This window comes from Gigantopelta aegis, chromosome 10 (assembly GCF_016097555.1).
Source record: "Gigantopelta aegis isolate Gae_Host chromosome 10, Gae_host_genome, whole genome shotgun sequence".
NCBI classification, from domain to species: Eukaryota; Metazoa; Mollusca; class Gastropoda; order Neomphalida; family Peltospiridae; genus Gigantopelta; species Gigantopelta aegis.
In genome coordinates, this window is record NC_054708.1 from 83,228,965 (window position 1) to 83,249,432 (window position 20,468).

Here is a 20,468-nt window from a genome sequence, read left to right on the forward strand (position 1 = left end):
TGTGTGCGCTATGAAAGAAACAGTCTTAAAATTAGTGGCGAGAAATTCAAAAGTTATGTCCCTTGGTATAAAAATCCCGGTCAATCATAATTACTTTAATAAATCAATTCTTTTACTTACGATGGTTTATATTTATGTTAGTGACATAAATCGGTTCTTTAAAATACTGCACATAATAACATATAAATATAAATGGTGTTTATGGCTGATAAAGGGTTACAAATTGATAACCTATATTTGGAAAAATAATTTTACCACTTTTAATTTGCAACTAAGATGCTAGACTAACGTAAACCAATTTATTCATCATTCTAGTTTACGAACACTACCGATGTTTAACGATTAAGTCGGCCGTTAATGACTGTAAAGCCGTAATCGACATGTAGGTATTCGGGGACACGTTTTTGGCGACATGATAAAAAGCGTTTAGAGTTGCGGCCCTTTGCTTGGTGGTCGCTACATGTATATATTTAAAAAATAAAATATACTAAAGTAGACAATGAACGTTTTCACTTCTTAATTTTACGTGTTAAAATCGACAAATTCAAATAAATATTATTTCGTTTGGAAAGGGTAAAGTTGTGTGTGTGTGTGTGTGTTGTTTAACGACATCAAAGATAAAGCATATTGATTTAATAATCATCCGACCCCATACAACCGTAAATAAAATGTGTTGAGTGCGTCGTTAAATAAAACATATCCTATCCTTCATTCCATCTGCTGTTGGATGTCTAACATTTGGTTAGTTCATCAAGATTAACTTTGTCTACAAGTGCAAGCACTAACAAAGTTAATCCTGGGGACGAGCAACACCATTAGCGCCCTTCCAAGCAGTTTTGCTCGGAACAGAATTCAATCCGAATTGCAGTCAAACTGAAAGAAAAACGACTGCCATCACATTTTTCCACCCAAATCGTGTACTGTGATCTATTTCGAGCATATGGACACTAAGAAATACTTACTTTGAAACGATCTTCACTTTGAATTATTGCTTGCACTTGTAGACAAAGTTCATCTTGATGAACTAACATTTGGTAATTTTGACATAATCTTAGAGAGGAATCGGGTACATGTGCAGGGGGAGGGTATTGGAGGTCGAAACCCTTACTTGCCCAAGCTTAAAAAAAAATTGAAATGTATTTTTGTGGGGGAGCATGGCCCCATATAAACTTCGCTCAACACAGTCTATAACCCCAACCCCGCTGAAATCCCTGCACATGCGCCTTGGAAACCCGCTACATTTTTGTTTTAGCAAGGGATCGTTTATATGTACCATCCCACAGACAGGATATCACATACCCGCCAATGGGGATCGATCGTAGATTGACCGCGCATTTTCAAAAAACACCTTTTTAGGTCTAAGTAATGAATAAAAATAACATATAGTCTTGAAATTTTTTACGTAAATCGAATACAGTACCCTCTTCCTCTACCCCTAGAGCATTACGTAATTAGTAACACCCCCTTACATGTAACGCTTATGCCAACAGCTGGCCACTATCAAAATTTCAAGGCAAATCCCCCACCTACCGACCCCTGGAATGGCTTTGTACCATACGTCTATGGATATAAATATGTTTTGGAGATATGAAACAGTTAATCAATCAAGACAGTTAAATTTGTTAAAAATTCCAAAATCTTACGTGATCTCTTGTTGGGGAATTCTATACTTGTGATAAGCCAATGAAAACCGAAATCGGTATGAGCCTGTCAAAAGTGTCCCACTTTCAAAATACTGGCTTTGTTTTTGACCTGGATAAGCCAGTGTAGTGAAACCCAATGCGGAGTGCGGCGTCATATATGCACCAAACTTAATTGGATTTTCTGTTCTATATGCTTAAATAATAAAAATATTCCGGATACTGCCACTTTAAAGCAGCAATTGTTTTGTTTAACAACCGTTTTTTTTGGAAAGAAAAGGAATATTTATCTCATGACACTGTGACATATTTTAACATTTAGAGTCTAAAATTTGATTACTAGTATTTCAACACTTTTTCAAGATAGAATCAGTACTGTATGATAGAATGTGTGTGTGTGTGTGTGTGTGTGTGTGTGTGTGTGTGTTAGCTGGTGAAATTTTCACCCACACCCCCCATACAATATTTATTAGAATTAGTTTAAGTTTAGGGTTAGGGTTAGTTATATACCTTTTTAAACATTTTGTTCTATAAATGCAACATAATGTTTATATTTCGAAATCCAGTATCATTGCCTTTTGCCTTTGAAAAATTAGACATTTTGACTATTCTGTGTAAAATTTCCTCTACAATGGTGCTTTTGTTGACCAGTGCTCTTGGTAGAAATATAGCACACAAACACAATGAGGCATTATGGGACTAAAGGTAGTACTAAACCAAATAACTTCCGGCTGGGTCAAAGTTCGAGGTGCACCGAACTTTTGATAGAGAAGTGAACACCACAAGTCCTGTGATTGGTTATAAATGTGAGTGTGTTGGTTGTAAAAAATAATAGTTTCATCTGGGTAAAAAAAAATTGCAATTTTATTTCATCTAGTACCAATGTGTCAAGTAGCCTTGTGCTTGAAACATGTATGGGGTACCTGTAAAAAAAAGTACTCGAATTTTGTGCGAAACTAGGGTAGTCATAGACGCTACCCGTTATCTCAGAAACGAGCAGCTTGACCCCCATTTTTTTCTGATTCACTTTAAGTGTAAGGGGTGGTAGTATTTATATCCGTGGCGTTTATGTCGGTTGATACGTTGTAGGTAGGAGTTTTAGCCACATATGTTACTATTGTCGTCTATGGGATTTGATTTGGTAGTATACACCCTATAGCACATATTCAGTGCATAATAAAAAATATTATGATTTTGTCATTTTATTTAATTAAACTATACTGGTTGATAAATTAGCCATCACTCGATCATGCAAGTTCACAATGACCTTGACCTTGACAATAATCTCTGTACATGGCTCTGAATGGAGTTTGAATCAAAGTTAGCACTGAAGAAAAGTTGGTTTTGGCCTATAATTCATACTGTAAAGATTTCAATAATTTCTTTTTACATGGTATTTGACTTGCCATATACAACTGCTCTTAAATATGGTATTATATATATAAGCAACCTGAACTAAGATTTTAATAGCAATTTATTTTTATATTAAAAATAGCATGTGCCAATAGTGGGTTAATGTCTTTAGTTTCCATTAACATTGTTAATGTTTTATGTATGAAATTCTGAAAACTCAAATTTGTAAAGAAGTTGATTTTTATTGTCATTTTGACATATTTATAGGGTGCTAAGTTATATTTTAGACAAATTTGTAGTTTTATGCAAAATTTAAAGTAAATTTTAAGAAAAACTTTACCAAAAACATAATTAAATTTGTTGTCACTATTGTGCCTTCTGTTCTTATTTGTACATAACAATAAGGTTGTTAAACATATACTTAGATCTCCAGATAATTTTTTTTTTTTAATAATCACTTGGTTAGCTCTCATGAAAAGCATTTTGAGTTTATACTAGATTCAGAACCAATTTTTTCAGATCTGATTATCTGCCTTGGATTAAGTTGATAATTTATTTTATTGTTAAAGCTGTATTACCTAATGTTACTAGCTAAATAAAATGCTGGATTACAGATTGTAGGAATACATCTAATGTACATATTGTATTCATCCGGATTAGAAAATAATGCAAGAAAATAGATGTTCGGGTAATTTTGTCATTTAAAAATAGTTTTTTTTCAGTAATTAATCAAAAATAAATGTGTTAAAGCTGCATGATTATTCCAGATATCACAACTATTAAAACCTCCAACTACAGTAGGCTATAAATAAAATATAGTCAGGAATATTGGTGGCTGCCAATAGTTTTGATGGTTCATTATGAAAATCAGCATGGCCGATGGATTTGAAATTCGCACACCTGGTAACTTGAAGACACCCACACCCAGCATACAGGATTTTCTCCCAACACTAATGTTCAGGACATTAAGTCATTACTTCATACAGGTACAGTCATGTTTGTGTTTCCTTCCTCAGACAGTGTATTTTTTTAATACTGATATTTCTTTGATGTGCCTGTTAAGGTCTTCATAATTTAGGGGTCAATCAAGTGCATGTGTTTTAATGGAATTCTTTAAAGGGGTAGAGGTACTCTGACTATCTTTGTTGTCTCTACATATATACCTGAGTACACACACCCAACTGAAAGTAAATATCTTCAGGAGTTTTATTTTAAAACATTTTGTTGTTTAATATAACATATTGTATTTGTACAAAACTATATGCAATATATATGCTTTTTGAGGTGTACATTATATTAGGTTGCACTGTAGAAACAACAGTTTCAGTGAGGTTGTCAGTTTATGTCAGAATACACCAGATCCTGGTTGTCATAAAGACACATAGCTGGACACTTTTTGAAAAATGTATGTTATCAGTATAGGTAGTACTAAATCAAATAACTTCCGGCTGGGTCAAAGTGCGAGGTGCACCGAACTTTTGATAGAGAAGTGAACACCACAAGTCCTGTGATTGGTTATAAATGTGAGTGTGTTGGTTGTAAAAAATAATAGTTTCATCTGGGTAAAAAAAAATTGCAATTTTATTTCATCTAGTACCAATGTGTCAAGTAGCCTTGTGCTTGAAACATGTATGGGGTACCTGTAAAAAAAAGTACTCGAATTTTGTGCGAAACTAGGGTAGTCATAGACGCTACCCGTTATCTCAGAAACGAGCAGCTTGACCCCCATTTTTTTCTGATTCACTTTAAGTGTAAGGGGTGGTAGTATTTATATCCGTGGCGTTTATGTCGGTTGATACGTTGTAGGTAGGAGTTTTAGCCACATATGTTACTATTGTCGTCTATGGGATTTGATTTGGTAGTATACACCCTAAAGGTTCGTTTGATTCTGTAGATGCTCTGTTCATTCTGTCAAAATACGCCCTATGAGGTTTATAAGTATTAAAATACAGTCTCACTTATTGATCCACTGAGTGGCGGAGTGGTTACAGAGCTCAGCTACAGTCCCAATGGTCTGGAGTTTGAATCCAGACCCTAGCACTGTCGTTTGTAGTGTTTAATGCAATGTCCACTTGATATCGCTAATCCAGTACCCCAAAGGGGAGGGAGGGTGAGGGCGGAAATCTTTCTGTCTGGTGCCACAGACCATTAATTCGATTATTCCCGAGTTGACCATGCCTGATACGACCACTAAACATCAGTGCGACAGTCAAGTCATGTCTTCACACACTTTGCCCTATGTCAGCACAACAGTAATTGAGTTTCGCATAGGGCTAAAGGCTAAAGGCTAAAAGGACTTTACATGCACATTCAGAGCAAGCTGTTGTAGCGCATATCTATACTGGGCACAGGGACCGGCCTTGGCCTGATCTCTCTGTCCAGGACAGGAAAAAGGTGGGGGGGGGGGGGGGGGGGGGGGGGGGGGGGGAAAAGGGATGCTGCACTGGCAAGTGCAAGAGAGCACCAGCAGTCCAAGTATTAGTGACAGGCGGAGTGTAATTGGTGCTATGGAATTTTGAGTGTTCCGTAGAATTATGCCAAAGAGAAAGAGGTGCTCGTTTACATGAGGGTGATTTGGCGCAATTTTGATGGTCGTTCTAATTGAAAAAAGAGGAGAGCTAATAGGTTTCGCTTTTTAGTAATCCAAGAGTAGCTCTTTATTATGACCTGTTTGGTGCTGTAGGGTGTCTCCCTAGGTTGATCTCTTCTGATCGTGGCATGACAACCCAGGGGAGACTAGAGCAATTGTGTAGGATGAACGAGGTAGAGGCGGTTGTGTAGAGCTTGATGTTGTTTGTTGATGCCATGGTGGTGAGGTTTCCTCTTCCGTGTTTTGGGTTTGGGTGGAGGGACTGGTATTCTTTTGTTCAGTCCCTTCCGGGTACAGTGGATTGGTGTACAAGGGTACAGTGGATTGGTGTACTCGGAGTCGGTATTCTTTTATTCGACTCCTTATTGGAGTACGTGCTGGGCCATTATTTTGGCTTATTTGTGGTCTGATGCATTGTTATCATTAGTCAATGCATCCTGCGGTATGTTGAGTATGCATGCCGTGTTTGTGTGTACCTAAGTTTTGTGTTAAGGTTGTTCCTACTGTCTTGAGACCCTATTCTATGTATCCAACGGCCGACCAAAGCCACCCATCCCCCCCCCCCCCTCTTCTTGAATTGCATAGTGAATGCAGGGGTGGTGGTTACTCTAGCTATCTAATTTAAGGGGTTTCCCTTATAGTATGAGTGTAGTTTTTTTAAAAGCCTAGTGCTTTGCATGGTAATTGGTTTTAGGTAGCAGGTACAATTCATTCATGACGGACACACAAGTATTGGTAGGTGGTAGGTATGCGCCCGCCGCCGCCGCCGCCCCCCCCCCCCCCCCCCCCCAAAGGCCCCCCTAGGGATTTTGAGTACGCAGTTTCTTAAACTTATTCTGGTTAACTAATCTTACTTGTTATCGCATTGGGTTTCTTCATCTGGTGTCGATACTGGTTACCAACAAGTAAGTTTAATGTCATTATTCGACTCAGCGCGGGCGGGACATAGCCCAGTGGTAAAGCACTCGCTTGATGTGCAGTCATTTGGGATCGATCCCCGTCGGTGGGCCCATTGGGCTATTTCTTGTTCTAGCCAGTGCAACATGACTGGTATATCAAAGGCCATGGTATGTGCTGTAGTGTACTATCCTGTTTGTGGGATGGTGCATATAAAAGATCCCTTGCTACTACTGATTTTTTTTTTAGCAGGTTTCCTCTATGACTATGTCAAAATTACCATAATTGTGTTTGACATCCAATAACCAATGATTAATAAATCAATGTGCTCTAGTGATGTCATTAAACAAAACTTTAACTTAATTTATTTGACTCGGGAATAATGAAACTAAAGGTCTGTATCATCAGATTATGGAAAAAATGCATATTTCAGACACAGTAGCTAGCTACCATTTGGTCGTTGACGATTGCCGAAGTATTACACACAGTCATCTCTAACGTTATTCTCACTTGTGTGAGCAAGAGGGGTTGGGGTGGGGGAGAGCAAACTATCACCACACTTACCAATAGACAGAACAATACATACCGTGGCTTTTGTTGCACTTGTGACTAAGTTGTGTGGCACTAGTTGAGACAAACTGACATTAAACAATTTTTGTTCATGATAATAGAATGCCACGTTGCCTGCAAATACTCGTTTCAGACATGTATTACCACTAGAGTACCACAATCAAGGTTTCTGCCAGAAAAACGTTTTTGGGTATGGCACTATGGAGTTGAATACATGCAACAAAAGTCAGACTAATTTCCCCCAGAAAGAAAGTGGGTTAAATTTAGGGTTAGGGTTAAGAAAATCATACAGTAATGATAAGAGTGATTAATTTTGTCAAAAGCAGGGTTTCTGCCAGAGGGTAAAATGAGTATGGTGCCATACCCACATTTTTTTGTAGATTATATTTTTTAAAGTTAACATTTTGACAAAATTAATGACTCTTATTAGTACTCTATGATTTTCTCAACCCTAACCCTAAATGTAACCCATTTTCTTTCTGAGGGGGGCCCCTCATACCCCCTGTTGACTGTGGTTGCATTCAAATCCATAGCACCATACCCAAAAATTTCTTTCTGGCAGAAACACTGAAACGGTTAACTTAAAAAATAAAATCTGCCAAAAGGTTTGGGCATGGCGTCATACCCGTTTTACCTTCTGACAGAAACCCTGACTATGTAGAGTAACATGACAGAATAAACCTTTAAGGCAACTTTAATATTGATAATCTTAATTTTCCTTCTCCTGTGTACTGTGACAGAATATAGGACCTTTTGAATGGGTTTAGTCTGACCACTTCATCAGAAGTGATTACAGCAGTGTTCGAAATAAGGACATGTCCGTTTGTCCTGATAAGTAAAAATCTACTCAGACAATGAAACCTTAATGGTTGTTCAGTGGACAAGTAAACATTTGTAATGTTTAATTTTGAGCAATCAAAAACAGTGTCCTTGCACTGAAATTAAACCTAACAACTTACTTGGACATGTAAAATATTGGTACACAAGTAAATTTCTAGATGTACTTGTCTGGTGAACTAGTGAAAATATTCTGCCCATTTCTATCACTGATTACTGGTACTTTTACAGAAAATGAACATATATGGTCTATATGTAGTAGAAATATCCTCCCACCTCCTGAATCCCTCCACTGACCCGTGATTATATTTTTAGAGAAGCTGCTGGTGGTCTTACGAGATGGACGGACTCTGATTGGATATCTTCGAAGTATTGATCAGTTTGGTAAGTATCAGCTATTAGGAATATACATAGGGAATTTAGTATTACCTATCACATGTACAATGAATCTGCAAATGTCTTGTTTGTTGTCACTGCTAAGCATCGGTTTGTAATAAAACCAGCTAGCCCATAGTTGGCTTGTTAAAGTAACAGTTGCAGATTTTTTTTCCTGTGAAATTCCATTTGAGTTGTCAGTTGCAGAGTATTAGTATGTAAAATATATTCCCATTGTAATATACTATGTCAAAAAAGAAACGCATAGGCAAACTATTCATGGAATTATCTCTTTAATACAAAGTGGCATAATTTTGTTATTTATGATTGTATCACACTAAAATTTGACATGAGTATGTGACAATGTTCTTGCTATGGACTGACGGCAGTGAAGGCGTTTTCGTCACCAAACAGCATCGCACGAGGGCGCTGAAATCAGTACATTGTGTGGTCACCAGCAGCAGTAATCACTGCGCGACATCTTCTTGGCATAGACTGAATGAGTCTCTGAATCCGGGCACGTGGAATCCTAGCCCATTCTTCCTGCAGTGCATGTGGTAGTTGCAGTAGCGTCTGAAGCTCCGGGTCAGTCTGTCTAGTTCGTCCCATAGATGTTCAATGGGGTTGAGATCTGGCGATCTTGATGGCCATGGCAGCACATTAATGTTCTCATTCTGTAGGAAATCCATTGTTACATGTGCCGTATGCGGCCTGGCATTGTCCTGCTGAAAGAGTTCTCTCTGTCGATCCAAAATGGGAAGCATGTGGCGGCGAAGAATTGCATCCCAGTAGTGTACAGAGCTCTGTCAGGTTGCCTTGTACGAACACAAGTTCACTTCTGCCGGTGTATGAGATGCCTCCCCACATCATGACACTCCCTCCACCGAATCTGTTAACTTGGGCAACGTAGTTATTGGCAAAACGTTCATTGCGGCGTCTGTAAACACATTGTCGTCCATCACATCACTGTAGAAGGAAATGTGACTCGTCGCTGAACCATACTCACCACCAGTTTCTCAAGTTCCACTCCTGTACATTCATGCACCAGTGAACACGTAAATGTCAATGTTAACGTCACAGGATGGGGCCAACATACGGTCTTCTAGCCCGTAAACCTGCTTCTCGAAGTCAGTTCCAAATGGTTTGTGCAGACGCCCTTCTCAAACCAGGTATGCATCCAGCAGTGTTCGTTGCTGTTGCAGTTCGGTGACGCAAGTGCAGAACCCGGATGTAGCGATCTTGTGCTGCAGTTGTTATGCGAGGTCTTCCACTTCTGGGCCGGTCTTCAGCTGATTGAAACTGCTGGTACCTGTCTAGGGTTGTAAACTTCCCGGGAATTTTCAGAGTGGAAAATTTCCAGTGGAAATATTGGGAATTTATAGGAATTTTAAGGAACTTTCGGGAAGTTTGAAAATTTTCATTTAAAAAAACAAAAATGTGGTAATGAATATACAGATTAGGGTACTATGTACATTTGAAATAATTCAGAAACAGAGAAGCATATATTGCAACTGAGAAATTGTTCTGTGATCCATATCTTTTACACCATACAATACTTGTTTACTAGTATAACAAATGATGTATAAATTATTTAAATGACCATTACCGTGACAATTAACTGCATAACAAAATTTAAATTCACTTTTTTAAGCTTCTTTAAATAAAATATGTCGACAATTACTTTCAATATTGATCCATAAAATTAGTAATTTCTCATTATTTGAAGTCAAATGTAAGAATGTTGTAAGTAAAGTAGAAACAGTCCCATTATCCACATCATTCCTCGGAAATAGTTGGCTCCTAAGTTGAGTAGGAGTAGATGTTTGGTCTGTGGGTGACTTAATATAATAGGGATTAAACATGTTACTATCTAACTAACTATATACATAAGAACATAAAGTTTTTTCTTCTATTAAACTGAATTAAGCCTTAAAACACCTTTCTTTTAACCAGTTGTTTCTTATTTCACCTATAGTCTGTGCCTCTAGTACTATTTAGTCTTGTGATTATTCAGTTTGCATATCATCCAGATCATCAGCTTCAGATGAACTAGCTGCAACTTCATCATTCTCAGTCAACTTCAAGTTGCATTGATGTATCCTCAGTGAACTCGAAAAGTATCAGGTTTGACCTGATTGATACTAGTTTTCAACCCATGCATTGGTCAGCCTATTGCGCACCTTGGTGTGAATGCTGCCAAATAATGACCAGTTTCGTTCACAACTTGCCGACGTTGGTGGTATTTGAGGAATGATTGAAGCAATGGGAGATAGAATTTGTGTGCCACATAAACCCTTCCACCATGTAGCTGCTGAAATATGCTGAGCTGAAGCCCATACCCCTTCCCCTTTCCACAAGCCATCCTTTGCAAGGTACTTTGATAGACATGCTAGCACCCTCCCTTCATCAAGTTCAAGATGACATGCCATAGCCGACATAACTTCATATGCACTACTTATTTGCTTGTCATCAAGATCATCTCCATGGCACTTGGGGTCTAACATATTTGCTGCAGCATGAATTGGTTTCAAGCAAAATTCTTCTCGATTCTCAGTGCATATTAAAGCATCACTCTCTTCTTGTTTCTGAAGTGGTGATTGTGGCAGAGCAATGGTTAGTTTTTTCTTTCAAATTTTTGAAGTGTCATGGAACATCAGACAGTAGAGACGAATCACCTTCAATCTGGGTTATAGCCGAAGCAATTGGGTTAAAGAGACATTCCTGAGTTTGCTGCACTTTTTAACAGATACTTTTTAACGATTGTAATTACATATCAAATATATTTTTCTGCATAAATGTTTCTGATCGTTCTAATATTTGCACTAGATTAAATTTCATTTTATTTCCTAAAATATCTTTTTTCGTTGTACATATGAAATTATTTGAAGACAAAATCCAGTTTGGGCTTCTTACAAAGATTAAGACAACCAGAAACACATTGAATATACAGACACCAATATTCTAAACAAGAAAATATATTTAATATGTAAGTTTAATCGTATAAATATTTTATTAGTCTGAAACATCTTACAATGCAGCAAAGTCAGGAATGTCCCTTTAAGGACGTTGAGGCTGTTCACTATATAAGCCCAGAACACATTGTCAAGGAGAATGTTTCTGATACATGTAATAGCATCTATTTCCAATTCCATTATTGCCAGCTCTTGCAAAGATTCTTTACCATTTGCTTCTGACTGAAAATGGCTGATAGAATCTGCCGCACTCCGACATACTTCGCCACCTTTTTGGTTTTCTTGAATAACTTTTGCATTGTTTGTAACTTCATCACATCTCCAAGAAGTAGGCTGAGGCCATGAGCTGCACATCCAATTGGTGTAATATGAGGGTATTATTCATTAATAATTTTCCATGCAGCTTTCATATTTGCAGCATTATTTGTAACGACAGCAAAGACTTTGTTACATCCAATGTCCATGAGGACATTTTTGTTTTTACCTCATTTGCAATGTATTCACTGGTGTGTCGCTTATCTTCTGTATCAATGATTTTAAAGAACACTGGCTGTGGTGTGGTGATGATGTAATTAATGACACTTCACCTCGAATGTTTGACCATCCATCAGAGATCACTGCTAGGCAATCAGTATTTTGTATTGTCTCAGTTACCTTGTCATGAACACAAACATACTCAGCTTCCAACAAATTAGTAGATAATGTATATCGCGTTTGGGGGGGGGGGGGGGGGGATACACTGGGCGAATTGTATTGAAAAACCTTTTCCAAGATACATTTGGTGTTAGTGTAAGTGGTGATCCTGATACATATATTGCTCACGCCAAGCTTTCATCTGCTTTCTGCCTTGTGCTATCATCCGTGGAATCAAAGAAGAATGTTCCCTTCGAAGATGGTACTGCTGAAGATGTGGTACCTTTTGAGGTCAGTGCATCAGCTGGAGAACATAGGTAGCTTATTGTGGATGAAACAGATGCTACAGCAGCTGATGAATTGCATGGTGTGGATGGACCAGGTGAAACAGTCAAATCAATGGTTGGAGGTGCTGGTGTAGCAATACTGGATTTCACTTGTACTTGCTTGGGAACAGTTTTCATCATATTCTTAGGAAACTTGGTGCATTTTGCAAGGTGTTTGTGTTGTTTAGTAGCATTTTTCACATAACATTGTTCACAGTATTTGCACAGATAAACTTCTTTTCCAGCTTTTTTTTAGCAGTGGAAAACTGTTTCCATACATCGGAAAGACCACAAGGCATTAGAAACAGCTGGTAAAATTTGATGGCCTTCTATACTGTCAACTATTGTGGTAGTATTGGCAATTTGCAAGACGTTAAAGCTTATATTAAAACATTTTAGAAGGTAAAAAATAAAATCCACCAATGTAATATTTCATAAAGATATATTTAGGATCATGGAAATTTCGATATTAAAAATAAAACCATTGTTATTCAATATTAAAACTAAGATTTTTGTATTCATATAATTATGAGAAGTATATTTCCATGCTTAAATCAATAGTTTTAAAATGATACACTTGAAATATCATTTATGAGTCGTGGGCTTTAGACTTTGAAAAAAACTTTTAATGTTAATGACAAAATCGTTAGTTTGTAAAATTGAACATTTTCCAAAATTCCCAAAATGCCCACCCCATTGAAAATTCCTGAAACTTTCCAAGGAAAGTTTCCAAAATTCCCGGAAACTATCCACTCCTTTACAACCCTATACCTGTCCCAGAGACGTGAAATGGTGCTCTGATGGACGTTCATGTGGTGTGCGACTGCTGATTGCGATTCACCTAACTGGAGGCGGCCTATTGCAATGTTTCGATTTGGCAGGCTTAGTCTTGGCATCTTGTAACTTGTCTACGTCGAAATGGAAATGAGGCATCATTGTGAGCATTGCAGCTTTAAATACCCATCACTACCCCAATCTTTTCCCCCGAGTTTCACCTACATTCGCCAAAATCTGACAATTTCACACCGATTTCCTGCAGTTGTTACACAACATGCCACATCGTGCATTAAATTTGTTTTAGGGTGCATTTGTTCCCATTCCAGGAACATTAACAAACATGGTCATTCAGCAATATTGTACAAAACACAATATTTTGTAATGTCAAACACTTTTTTCTTTCCCTATCACCTATGCATTTCTTTTTTGACAGAGTATATTTTTACACTTTGCTTTGGTCATGAATATTGTTAAAGGGACATGCCCTAGTTACGGCTAGTTGTTAACCATTACGGCATTGTTTTTCGCTATTAAACCCATTTTTTCACAAATAAAATTGCACTTTACTTACATTTTATTATTTAGAATACACATGTCCATTCACCTGAAGTGCTTTTTGGTAATCCTGGTAATCCTGATGTTTGTAAAACCACGAAATGCATTTTTTGTATTTCTTAAAAAGCTGCGCGCACTCGAGAAAAAACCGTTCAGCAAGCAAGGTCCAATCTATTTTTAGAGGGAATCTTCCTGTGTAAACGTCACAGACATTGGTATACCACGTGACCGTTATCATTTTGGTTCGGTTTGTTTTCTCGTGCACGGTTTGCGCAATCAACATCCGATTTGTTGTCGTTTGCTTGTTGTTCATTTGTGAGATTTTTCTTCACAGTTCGTGAACATTTTCAGTAACAATAAAGTTCAGACAAGTAAGTGTCTCAATACAAAACGTTACAAACCCTTAAAACCAATAATTTTGCTAAGTTTTACGATATCTGGAGAGGGGATACAACCAGGACAGAACAGTTGGAACATGTCCAGGAGAGGTGAAAGGAACGCACCCCAAGTCTGTGAAATTTGTTGTGACGTAGGCATTGTTGTGCTTCGAGCGACATCTACCGGTGACATCAGAATACTAACTTTCAAAATTATTTCAAGCAATTGGGACATGGGGATTCCCATGGTATTTATCGATATAAAACCTGCTTTTTCACTCCATTTGATAAAAACGTGATCTAAGTGTGTTACAGGTTTGTAGATTACCCAAATTATAATTTATTTTCGCTGGATGGAACTAGGGTGTGCGGCTTTAACAATAGAGATGGGACGATTAAAATTTTTTTATTTTCGATTCGATATTCAATATTTGCTCCGCAGCTCGATTTATTCACAGTCCAGTTATCAACTTATCACGCACATAATAATAAACTATTTTAGAAGCAACACATTTTATTTTTAATGGTCACTTGTAAAAGAATTGTAAATAAATGTATTGTCCTTTACGTTTTCATTTCATGATAATGAAAAGTAAAATCAAAGGACAAAATTATATCTTGACTATAGGAAACAAAAATACCTTCCTTATAATTTACCATGCCATGATGGTGTGTTAATTCAGGAATAGCCCATATAAACATGTAATGTGCTACAGCTGAATTGAGTGCTGTGATAGGCCGAAAGACTTACCATATCGCTGGAATTCCTTGCTTCTAGAGTGCAAGCTATAAAAAAACTAATGTACCAATAAAAACCACAGAAAGGAAATAAACAACAGTACGCAAATTTAAAAATAGTGCATTGCACTGGGCTGAAAACTGCAAATATCATGAACTACGATTAATTGTCTCGCCCCCTAGTTAACAGGCATTCAATGAAGCTGGTTGGAAACCTAGTTTGCCACTAGTGTCAGATTTTATTGTTGCTTTGTGTACTGTAGACAAATGTTATGAATGGTAAGTGACCTATGGGTACAGTGATGAAAGTTTTTTTTTGTCATTCTTGAGCCACATCACGGATATATGGAGTGAGGGTGGTGGGACGGGTGTTTCACAATTGATCTCATGGCTGAGATAGGAGGCACTTCATTTACGATAAATATCATGTGGTTCTAATTAAATATCTATTATATATGCATAATTAAATAAAAACATTTGTGGATGGTGGATTGGCAAACACATTGCCTCCCTTTCTCTCCATGTTGTAAAATTTTAGAACAGCTTTTAGACTTTTAACAGCCACTGATTAAACAGTTTACTGGTATCTGATGTATTGAATATTCATTATATTGTATTTTTATTTCCAGCCAACTTGGTGTTGCACCGAACAATAGAGAGAATTCATGTTGGAAAGAAGTATGGCGACATTCCCAGAGGAATTTTTATTGTGCGTGGAGAAAACGTTGTGCTGTGTGGAGAAATTGTAAGTTCCCGTTGACACATCACAATCACAGTTTGTTAGGTTTTAATTCATTGGTCATTTTAGTTTGCTAAATCGTAGAATAAGTGCATGTACATTTTCAAATACAACCTTCTTGCTAAGAATTTGAACCTAAGTGTAGAGAAATAAAAATAAAATAACACTTCTGATACCTGCTTCCCAATCAGTGCCCCATAACTGGTAAATCCCTCGCTGTTATATAGTCCCTACTGGTCCAACCGGAGGGAAGTATAGGTTTCATCTCCATCCTTCTGTATGTATATATCTTTCCATCTGTCCACATATAGTTTTTAGGAATATTTTTTTCAGAATACCTTTTGGTATTTAGCTGAAATTTTTTGCATAGTTTTATCATGTACTGTTACAGATCAAGTTTGACCTTCATAGTGATTTACCCATTTTTTCAGAGTTGTGACCCTTGACTTACGTGACATGAAACTTTGTTTGTGAGACTTTTCTCTTTGCAATGCCTGAAGATATTTAGATGGAATTTTGTCTATAGCTTTATTATGTATATAATACCAATGGTTTTACAAACTGCACATAAAATAGAACATTTAAATTTTGTCTGTGTCTTGGGGATAATTTAGAATGAACAGATATACATGTAGATTTTCTTTGTTATAAAAATAAATTAAAAACAACAGATATGCTTTGTATGTATGTATTACGTATGAATGTTATTATGTTATATTATATTATGTCAGAAATTAATGTGCTTATATCAAATAAATGTTCAAGCACGCTTGTTGTGGATACAGCATCTGACTTAGCAGTGTTCGAGATTAAATTTTTTGGGCAGTATCCCAGTTGGATACTAACATTTCAAAATCTGGTATCCCAACTGAGAATTTAGTATCCCAATTAAATGAAATTCACAAATAACATCATAAACTTGCTACACCGCAATCGAAATAGCGAAATTCGCAATCAAATGAATCGGCAAAAATATTTGTTGCATCTATTTTTGAGTAATACTGACATAAATTAATATTTAGCAGTAATCTTTAAGTGTTTCTAACATTACTAATGATAAACCTACCTGTACAGGGTTTTTGCCAGAAAGAAATTTTTGGGTATGACACTATGGAAGTGAATGCAACCACAGTCAACGAGAGGCCTCCCCCAGAAAGAAATTGGGTTAAGTTTAGGGTTAGGGTTAAGAAAATAATACATTAATGATATGGGTAATTAATTTCGTCAAAAGGTTAACTTAAAAAAAAAAAAAATCTGCCAAAAGATCTGGGTATGGCGCCATACCCATTTTACCCACTGGCAGAAACCCTGCTGTAGCAATTTTCTGCAGATGTAGAATCAATATCTCAAATAAAATTTTAAGGGAGGAAACATCCAACAAAAACAATAGCCACTTAGCAGTTCTCAGTCTATTGCTATGCCGCTATTGCTCCAGTGTAGCATTAGACTGGGTATGAGTTGGGGAGATATTGTTATGGCATAGCATTAGACTGGGTACGAGCTCAAAATTACTGTGACTTAATTTCACTATTAAATGACGACTTTCATTGTTTCAGCAAAAAATAAAAACACAGGATTAAAAAAACTAACAACATATATGGTATCTGTGGGATACTGGGTTATTAAAGTCTGGTATCCAAAATTAAATTCTGGTATCCCTGGGATATCAGGATACCGTTAATCTTGAACACTGTGACTTAGGCCAGGCATTGTACCCAAAACGAGGGGGAGGGATATAAAAAAAAGAAAGACGGTAATTACAAATTACAATAAAAAATAATTAGAATTGAAAAAAAGAAGCAAACTATATAATTTATGTGCATCAACCAAAATATGTAAAGAAAATTGGATGCAATTTTAACGGTTCTCTAATAATAAATACTCTAATTAGGATTCTTAAAAATTAAATAATTATGAACCAGAAACAAAATCAGAGTACTAAAATAGAACCACGGGATACATCTAAGGTGGGTTTCTCACAATAGAATCTAGATTCAATTTATAGGTTCATATATGCTTTAAGATTTTGTTTTGTGTGGTTAGGATCTGGAGAATGAGAACAATCTGCCTCTGGAGCAGGTTTCCATCGACGACATCCTTGAGATGCAGCGCGAGGAGCAGCTCCTCAAACAGCAGGAAGAGGAACGCAAAAAGAAGGCCTTACTAGAGCGCGGCCTGCAGCCCAACGACCACTCAGTGATGGACGACTTCTTCTAGCTTGTAGTGGACTGGGCTGCATCCTAATGACCACTCCATCATGGACGACGACTTCTAGCTTGTAGTGGACTGGGCTGCATCCTAATGACCACTCCATCATGGATGACGACTTCTAATTGTAGTGGACTGGGCTGCATCCTAATGACCACTCCATCATGGACGAATTCTAGCTTGTAAAGTTGTATTGGACTGGACTGCAGCCTAACAACCACTCTGTCATGGACTACATCTTCTAACTTGTATTGGATGCTAGTTGCAGCCTAGTAACTGCTAGCTTAAATTCTTGAAAGCCAATTTAATAGAAAATAGTATATTTACACTGAATGTGGAACTTTCAGGCATCAACATTGTTCTCATTTCAAACATTTAGTAGCCTTTAAATTGAAAGTGTTTTAGTCTAAATCATACATTACATGTTGTATGTATGTAGTAGTATAACATTGCATATTACTTTATTAAGATCAAACTGAGTACTGAGGACGTGTTCAGTTAGACTACAGAGGAACATCTGTGTCGTGAACAACATCTTTACTCAGTTTGGCAGACAGCAGAAAACGGCCGGTAGATAGGTCAGCTGTCTCGTTTTGTTTATTGATTAGTAATTCTACCCATTTAACAGTTCACATCTTAAGTAATTTTCACTGTAATAATTACTTCATGCAGTACCTCAATGTCACAAAACAATTTTTTACACAATGACCAAATGCATTAGTTTATTCTTTATGTGTTACAGACTCCCAATTTACGTTTTTTGTTCAGTGGTGAAAGTACTTTGTTTATTGTTTGTTTGAATGAATGGATGGATGGTACTGATTAATAATTACCATGGTGACGAGACAGGGTAAAAGAACGTCTTTTTTTAAATGTGGATTTAATGGGCATTAAAAGTCAATATTGCAGCATTCTGTTGAATCAGACCAGTCTGTAGGTCAACCAAAGTACCTAGAAATGTTCTTTCAAGCTGTTGGTCATTATACATGGGTTAAATACATTGTTTTTCAAGATGTAATCTTTAACTGGTTTTTCACTTACCTTTGTGAAATGCAAACCTAAGGTCTGTTTTAAAATTGATCACATGGCGTGGGCTTTGAGATTCAAGGCATATTTTTAATATACCCATCTCCCACAAAATTATTTTAATTTAACCACTCATCCATTTCTGAAGTTTATATTTTTGTACTCCGATTATCTTAAACGGAGTTTTGTATTGTGAAAGTTGTTAAGTATGGAAATTTGAACCACTTGTGTATTATTGGTTTTGCTTACATTTCTGTCAAGAGTGCTGTATTACTTTGTGTGAAATGTGCTACTATTTAACAGAAGTGATTGTTAAACTAAGTCCTTTGGCATTGTTAAATTTTAGATTTCGATATTTGGTGTCCATTTTCAAATGTGATTTAATGTACCTGGTCGTTAGATAGACCTAAAGTACATCAAATTGTTCACGATTGAATCGGGACAGGTTTATCATTTTGTATTGACATTGGAAGTTGGCGATTATTTAGCCTTGATGACTGTATAAACCTCTCATTGCTATATCACTTGTTGTATGTGCTATGTAGTGGATAAATTTCATGCCTTATTTGTTGAAAAGCAGAATTACTTTAACTTAATAAAGATTGGTTGAAGCAAGTGTAAAGTTCCTTGCTTCTATCACACTGAGGTACATTATTTTGTTTTACATTTTTGGTATACTATAAAAATAAAGTCTTGATTCAGTGTTACGTTTGTTGTTTTTTAACTAATAAAAGACCAGTGCCGTAAACTAGTGTTTGTAGTCTTTGTGGTGGGATTGACGTTAGTAATAAATCACTCACATGGTATGGTAGGTTGTAGAATTGATCCTACATGGTGGACCCATTTGGATTTTCCCCAGTCCAACCACTGCCTCAGCTGGTGTATCAAATATAGCCTAGTTGTAGTGAGTCTGTTACCGGTACGTAAAGTTGCATATATAATGAAATATTTCTTATTTGGATTTTCCATATTCTATAATTAAGACCATTTTTCAATTCAATTATTTTTTTAAAACTGAGTCATGGTAATGGTTTTCCAGAGAAATTAAAATTTACCAGTCTTTTGTATTTTTATAATTTTACTTAAATGAGACTAAGGGCAATCAAACAATGCCTTTATTTACACACATTTTTGTAGGCATTCTTTACTTACATCACTGCTAGTTATTTAGGTTTGTTTTTTGGGGGTGGGGGTTGTTTAATATAATAAATTCATTTATTATTTACTCTGGATAGAACCACTTTCCACCCAAGTAAACTGTTCCCCATCAATGTTCTTACTTGTATATGCTCCTGAACAGTTGTGTATTGAAGAAATGCATCAGTCTATTGTCAGTCTTAAATACAGAATAGCAAAAAGAGCCAACATGCTATCAATGGGTTCTCTCCATTGCTGTCAAACAAGGTCAAATGTTACTATTACCCAAGATGTGATGGGTCATAGGATCCACACTTGTTGGTGGAACCAATGGAATTGCCCATTCCAACAAATTCCCCACAGTTGGTATATCAATGGTTCTGGTATTTTCTGTCTTGTTTTTTTAAATCCCCTGCACGTACAAAATTGAAATTTTGAGTAAAAGTCAGTATCTGTCTGTGATATTTGTATTTTTGCACAGTTCTTTACAGTTTTTATTTCAATCTTGAATTCTTATATTGATGTTGATCATCACTTTATTTGTTTGCATTACCATAGTTTGACACCCAATAGCCGATGTATTTTTCGTGCTGGGGTGTCGTTAAGCATTCATTCATTCATTCATTGTTTGTTGAAAAGTCTATACATCAAAAAACACCTTGCTGTTAATTAGTAAGAGTGGTATTTGAGACAACAGTGGGTTTGTCCTATCACTCCC

At 36.7% G+C, this 20,468-nt stretch overlaps 1 protein-coding gene across 1 annotated transcript in view; it reads left to right on the forward strand.

The window, feature by feature from the left end:
* Positions 1-19,315, forward strand: part of LOC121384695 (U6 snRNA-associated Sm-like protein LSm1) — a 21,532-nt gene extending 2,217 nt beyond the window's left edge. The window contains exons 2-4 of the mRNA XM_041515186.1: positions 8,203-8,271; positions 15,270-15,385; positions 17,423-19,315. Coding sequence (XP_041371120.1) covers positions 8,203-8,271; positions 15,270-15,385; positions 17,423-17,596 — 359 coding nt within the window. The 3' untranslated portion in view covers positions 17,597-19,315. The remainder of the gene's footprint in view (positions 1-8,202; positions 8,272-15,269; positions 15,386-17,422) is intronic.
* The last annotated feature ends 1,153 nt before the right edge of the window (positions 19,316-20,468 follow it).